The sequence below is a fragment of the Helianthus annuus genome, chromosome 6 (genome assembly GCF_002127325.2).
Source record: "Helianthus annuus cultivar XRQ/B chromosome 6, HanXRQr2.0-SUNRISE, whole genome shotgun sequence".
NCBI lineage: Eukaryota > Viridiplantae > Streptophyta > Magnoliopsida > Asterales > Asteraceae > Helianthus > Helianthus annuus.
This window is the reverse complement of record NC_035438.2, coordinates 931,774-938,693: the sequence shown is the minus strand read 5'-3', so window position 1 is coordinate 938,693 and position 6,920 is coordinate 931,774. Positions and strand designations below refer to the sequence as shown.

Here is a 6,920-nt window from a genome sequence, read left to right as displayed (position 1 = left end):
TTAAATTTTATGGACCTAAGCTACAACAACTAACTAGACAAATGTTTGTGACCTCATGCAATAACATATAACTACTGCAGTAACACGATGCAACCTAAAGTAGGAGATATTCGTTAATTATTTTCTTTGTTTTTTACATAAAGGGTTGAATAACATATTTTTGTTCACCTACCAAGTGTAATAATGTCGTTAGTAAATCATAAATGTAACCTCTCTTCTAATTAAATTTTGGCTTGAATTTCTTCTTTTTTGTAAACAACTATTATTTGAAAAACACCTTATGCCTCCTACTTACCTATAATGGCCGGTTTTAAACAGATGTGATTGTCACAACCTCATATGTATTACCAGGATCAAGTCTAGAGAGAAAATAATAGAATATTAATGTGGCATGCGCCCATAGTTAATTGATTGGCAAATGAAGAAGATACGAAAAATTATGGCAGAGGGCAAAGTCAAGTTCAATATTTAGAGTACCCGTGATCATTTATATTATTCGGTATGTGTATTTTGCAGATCACATCTATAAATAAAAATTATTGCATGTCCTTTTTATATAAACAAAAAAATGGTTAAAAAATCATAAATTAATCAACTTGCATGAAGAAAAAACTCCAATGATCATAATGCTTGAAAGTGAGCAAAGGAGTAAAGATTGCAATTGGTATCTCCATCTATAAATACCAAAGCAACTTCAATAGTTACACACCCCAAAACTACCAACCATCACTTGAGCTAGTTTTGCCTTCACATCCCTAAGCAATTCAAAATGGCTTCAAGGGCTTTGGCAACAACTGCTTTCCTACTCACCCTTAACCTTCTCTTCTTCACTCTCGTAACTTCAACTTCTTGCCCGCCACCACCAAGCACTCCTAAGCCAAATAAACATCACCACAAAGCAACTTGCCCTAAAGACACCCTCAAGTTAGGTGTGTGTGCTAATGTTCTCAACGACTTGGTTCACTTAGTCGTTGGTACACCACCAAAGACTCCTTGTTGCAGCCTCCTCGGTGACCTCGTTGATCTTGAGGCTGCAGTCTGCCTTTGCACCGCAATCAAAGCAAATGTATTGGGTATCAACCTCGACGTGCCAGTTTCGTTGAGCTTGTTGCTTAACTATTGTGGAAAGTGAAACCAAGTTAATCTCTTAACACCATGATTAGTTAGATAGATAGTTAGTTAATTAGCGGTTACAAAGTATAGGGACCGAAATTGACAAGATGGAACTTCATAACCATTTTCACTTAGCGAAGAGGTGTGTCTCCACAACACATCCTTTCGGATCGACGCAAGGCAAAAGAAGGAAGGGACACGACGGTTCGGTTGAATGGCTGAGAATCGACATACCCTTTCAAGATCAATCTCAACCACACAATCCAAGAGACATACCCTTTCACGAAGAGTCACGTCTATTCATTCGTACCCGTAGAAAACTATAAATAGGGATAGTTAGATTCAATTGTATTCGTTCATTACATTCGATTTGTATACATTACATTCATTCGATTATTATAAAGTTGTTGTTATTCAAGTTATTCACGCTCGTTAGAGATCAAGATCCAAGTTCGGGCCAACAAAGTGGTATCAGAGCATCAGGCTCTAGGCGTGGGAATCGCAAGGCATCGCAGGGAATTCGCGATCAGGTTTCAATTTCGTTTAAATTCGCAAAGTTTCAAATTCAGAATTTATTTTCGGTTCTAGAAAGTCGGTTGAACCGAACAGTTAGGAATCTAGGGTTCGTTTGTTTTGATTCCGGGGTTATAGTGCGAATTAGTTTGATTTGGTTGTTTTGGTTATTACACGATTCGGGGAATCGGGGTTGTTAAGAATATATTGAAACCAAAAGAAAGTTTATTAGAAAGTGAAGATTATTCGGCAGGAAGATATGTCAGGAGCGACCGGGCAAAATCAGATAAATGGAAATTCTCTTTCCCAGTTTCAGTGTCCGATTCTGAAACCAACAAACTATACGGTTTGGGCTATTCGTATCAAGACGATTCTTGAAGCGAATGGTTTGTGGGAAACGATTGAACCGGCAGAAAATGCAACGGTAGACACGAAGAAAGATAAGTCTGCCATTGCATATTTGTTTCAAGCAATACCAGAGGACGTTGTATTGCAAGTTGCAAGTTGTAAGACTGCAAAGGAAATTTGGGAAAATCTAAGGATTAGACACGTTGGCGTAGATCGGGTACAAAAGGCGCGTATGCACACGCTAATGTCAGAATTTGAGATGTTGCAAATGAAGGATGACGACACTATTGATTCGTTCATCGCAAAGATCAATAGTATCGTTACTCGAGCAACAGAAGTAGGATCAACTATGAGTCAATCGACTCTAGTACGCAAACTCCTAAATGGCGTACCGGATAGGTTTACTCAAATCGTTGCCTCTATGGAACAATACTCCGATATAGAAACCATGACGCTACAAAAAGCAATCGGAAGGTTAAAGACGTATGAAGAACGTCTCAAGTTAAAGAAAGGAAATCAAGGGGAAAGCCAAGATAGGCTTATGTTTACACATCAGGATAACAACAGAGGAAGGCAATTTGGAAACCGTGGTCGTGGTAGGTTTAACCAGACGCGTGGAGATTGGCGAAACAACGGAAACAGGCAAAGTCCCAGAAACGAAGGATCTACATCAAGGCCTAGAAATGGAAATTCAAGAAACTGGAGGAAGTTTGCAAGAACCGACTTAAGTAAGATCCAATGCTTTAAGTGTCAGAAGTTTGGACACTACAAGAAGGATTGTTCTGAGAAAGACGATGTGCAAGAACATTCAAACCTCGTCGAGGAAGACGAAGCACCCGTATTGTTGATGACAATACAAGAAGAAAATGTTCAAGAAAGGGCTCTGCTAAACGAGGAACAGATAAAACCAGCAAGTTATGCCTCAGGAGATGAAAATCTATGGTACTTAGACAACGGGGCCAGCAACCACATGACAGGAGTGCGAAGTCACTTCAAGGAATTAGATGAAACGGTGACAGGGCAAGTACGTTTTGGTGATGGGTCACACGTAGAAATTAAAGGCAAAGGTTCAATACTACTGGAATGTATGAATCAAGAACAAAAGATTGTTTCACAAGTATACTACATTCCAAGTCTGAAGACCAATATATTGAGCCTCGGACAACTTACAGAAACTGGTTGCAAAGTGGTTATGGACGGAGACTTACTGACTATCCGAGATCGAAACAGAAAGCTACTAATGCGAGTCAAAAGATTGAAGAACAGGCTGTACAAGGTCAAACTGAAGACAGGAAAACCAATCTGCCTACTATCAAAGACGGAAGACATAGCATGGTTATGGCACGCGAGGTTAGGCCATTTACACTTCGACGCTATTAAAGAAATGACTCGTAAGAACTTGGTACATGGAGTTCCCCAAATAAGTCATGCTAGTCAAGTCTGTGACGCATGCTTATTAGGAAAGCATAGTAGGGCACCATTTCCAAATCAGGCAAAGTTCAGATCTTTAAAACCTCTGGACTTAGTCTATGGAGATTTGTGTGGTCCTATAACTCCACCAACACATGCTGGGAAGAAGTATATATACTTACTTGTAGACGACTGTACTCGCTACATGTGGGCATATTTACTAACTTCCAAGGATCAAGCATTCGAAACATTCAAGGAGTTCAAAGAAAAGGTGGAAAAGGAAGCGCAGACCAAGTTAAAAATGCTAAGGACGGATAGAGGAGGTGAATTCACATCGGCTGAATTCAACAAGTATTGCAAAATAAATGGCATAGCAAGACAGCTTACAGCACCATACTCCCCACAGCAAAATGGAGTAGTAGAAAGAAGAAACAGGACGATGTTATCCACTACTCGCAGTATGTTAAAGGCAATGAACATGCCACAGAATTTTTGGGGTGAAGCAGTACGACACGCGATATACGTACTAAACAGGGTTCCGACAAAAGCCCTGGTGAACAAGACACCATATGAAGCATTGAAAGGAAGGAAGCCAAATTTAGAACACTTGAAGGTTTTTGGCTGCACTGCTTACGCTAAGGTACTACCACTTCAACAAAAGAAGTTAGATGATAGAAGCGCACCTATGGTTTATCTTGGAATAGAAGAAGGATCAAAGGCGTATAGATTATATGATCCAGCAAAGAACAAGATATGTGTCAGTAGAGATGTAAAGTTCATGGAAGGTCAACCATGGAACTGGGATAGTTATATGGAAACGGTAGATTCAGGGAATCCCGAATGGACGAACTTTGTCATTCATGAAGATGACATACCACCAGAGTTAGAGGAAAATGAGCCAAGTAGTCCAGGCAGTAGCGGACCAGGCAGTAGCGGGCCACATCATGACGATTCAGGAGTAGCTCAGACAGAAGAACAAGACTCCTATGTAACCCCGCCAGCATATTCATACAATCAGAACTCAGCAGAAAATTCAAGCAACATACAAAATGGAGGTCCATCCACTTCTGAAAGTACAACAGGAAATATCAGCAATACTCCAGTAAGACTAAGAAGTCTCGAAGAACTGTATGACGAAACAGAAGAAATTCAGTTAGATCCACATGAATTATTGCTCGCTGAAGAAGAACCAAGGAATTACAAGGAAGCATCTAGTGACAGAAAGTGGATTGAAGCAATGAAGGCTGAGTTAGACTCAATAAACAAGAATAACACTTGGAGCTTGACGGAATTGCCAAGAGATCACAAGGCAATAGGCTTAAAGTGGATATTCAAGACTAAGAAAGATGCAAATGGAAATATTGTCAGACACAAAGCAAGGCTAGTTGCAAAAGGATATGTTCAGCAACATGGAATAGACTTTGACGAAGTCTTTGCACCAGTAGCACGTATGGAGACGGTACGACTAATGTTGGCTTTAGCAGCATATCAAGGTTGGGAGGTACATCATCTAGATGTGAAATCTGCATTCTTACACGGAGACCTCAAGGAAGAAGTATATGTATCACAACCAGAAGGATTTATAAAGCCAGGAAATGAAGGAAAGGTTTACAAACTATCAAAAGCACTGTATGGATTGAGACAAGCACCAAGAGCTTGGAATACGAAGTTAGATCAAACCCTAAAGTCACTTAACTTCAAGAAGTGCACTTTAGAAAGCGCAATCTATACAAGAACAAGTGAAGCCTCTACACTAATAGTTGGAGTCTACGTTGATGACTTGATAGTCACTGGAACATCAAAGAAGGAAATAGACATCTTCAAGTCTCAGATGAAGAACAAGTTTGATATGAGCGATCTAGGATTGCTAGCATACTATCTGGGAATCGAAGTAATTCAAGCAGGGGGTGAGATAGGCATCAAGCAGACAGGATACATCAATAAGATACTCAAAGACGCTGATATGTTATCCTGCAATGACACAAAGACACCCATGACTCCAGGAACTCAACTAACAAAGACTGAAGAAGGAGATCTAGTAGATGCAACACACTACAGAAGCCTGATAGGATCTCTCAGGTACTTATTGCATACAAGACCAGATCTATGTTACCCAGTCAGTCTACTTAGTAGATTCATGCAAGAACCAAAGGAGCAACACCTGAAAGCAGTAAAGCAAATACTACGTTACATCAAAGGAACTAAAGAGCATGGAATCATTTACAAAAGATAAGGAGGATGTAAGATCACAGGTTATAGCGATAGTAGTTTTGGAGTTAATACAGACAAAGGAAAAGGAACAACTGGTCTGGTATTCTACTTTGGAGAATCACCTATAACCTGGTGTACACAAAAGCAACAAACAGTGGCACTCTCATCATGCGAATCAGAATTTATGGCAGCCACTGCAGCAGCATGTCAAGCACTATGGCTTAAAAGGCTGTTAAGTGAAATCACAGGCTGGAAGGAAGAAAAGATAACACTCAGAGTAGACAACGTTTCAGCAATAGCACTCATGAGAAATCCAGTCTTTCACGGAAGAAGCAAGCACATTGACACACGCTATCACTTCATAAGAGAATGCGTGGAAAACGAAGATATCACTGTGGAGCACATAAGTGGAGAACTACAACGGGCAGATATACTAACAAAGGCACTAGCAAGGATCAAGTTTGCTACAATGAGGGAACTGCTCGGAATTCAAGATTTAAAGCAACTCATGGATGTTCGAGATTAAGGGGGTGAATGAAACCAAGTTAATCTCTTAACACCATGATTAGTTAGATAGATAGTTAGTTAATTAGCGGTTACACAGTATAGGGACCGAAATTGACAAGATGGAACTTCATAACCATTTTCACTTAGCGAAGAGGTGTGTCTCCACAACACATCCTTTCGGATCGACGCAAGGCAAAAGAAGGAAGGGACACGACGGTTCGGTTGAATGGCTGAGAATCGACATACCCTTTCAAGATCAATCTCAACCACACAATCCAAGAGACATACCCTTTCACGAAGAGTCACGTCTATTCATTCGTACCCGTAGAAAACTATAAATAGGGATAGTTAGATTCAATTGTATTCGTTCATTACATTCGATTTGTATACATTACATTCATTCGATTATTATAAAGTTGTTGTTATTCAAGTTATTCACGCTCGTTAGAGATCAAGATCCAAGTTCGGGCCAACAGAAAGAAGGTCCCACAGGGCTTCCAATGCGCATAGAGATCTTTCATGGTTGTCAAATGTTGGTTGAAGTTCCTTTTAATCTCATTCTATATTGATGTGTATTCATCTTACTAAATTTGAGTGTTGTAATTTTTTACTTTTATGAAGCAATTAATTTGTATTGGAAGGCTTCTCGCCTTCTTTTGTATTTAGATCCTGTCATAATAATGTGGCTAGGGTTTGTACTATTGTGATTCCAAAATAAAAACGTATATTTCATAATTTTTATGCATTTTTTGTAACATTTCAACAATAAATCTTGTTATATTTGCGGGTCCAAACATGAAATATATGTCTATATGCGC

General features: G+C 39.6%; 1 protein-coding gene across 2 annotated transcripts; it reads left to right on the top strand.

Moving 5' to 3' along the window:
* The first annotated feature begins 712 nt into the window (after positions 1-712).
* LOC110864285 (14 kDa proline-rich protein DC2.15) lies at positions 713-6,612 on the top strand. 2 transcript variants are annotated; one of them, XM_035974300.1, is made up of 2 exons: positions 713-1,128; positions 6,579-6,612. In XM_035974300.1, exons 1-2 carry the CDS (start codon positions 770-772, stop codon positions 6,610-6,612), a joined length of 393 nt encoding a protein of 130 aa, XP_035830193.1. In that variant the 5' UTR covers positions 713-769. The 2 variants fall into 2 exon arrangements, with proteins under 2 accessions (XP_035830193.1, XP_021969019.2); XM_022113327.2 differs by lacking the exon at positions 6,579-6,612 and having other exon boundaries at positions 713-1,613.
* The last annotated feature ends 308 nt before the right edge of the window (positions 6,613-6,920 follow it).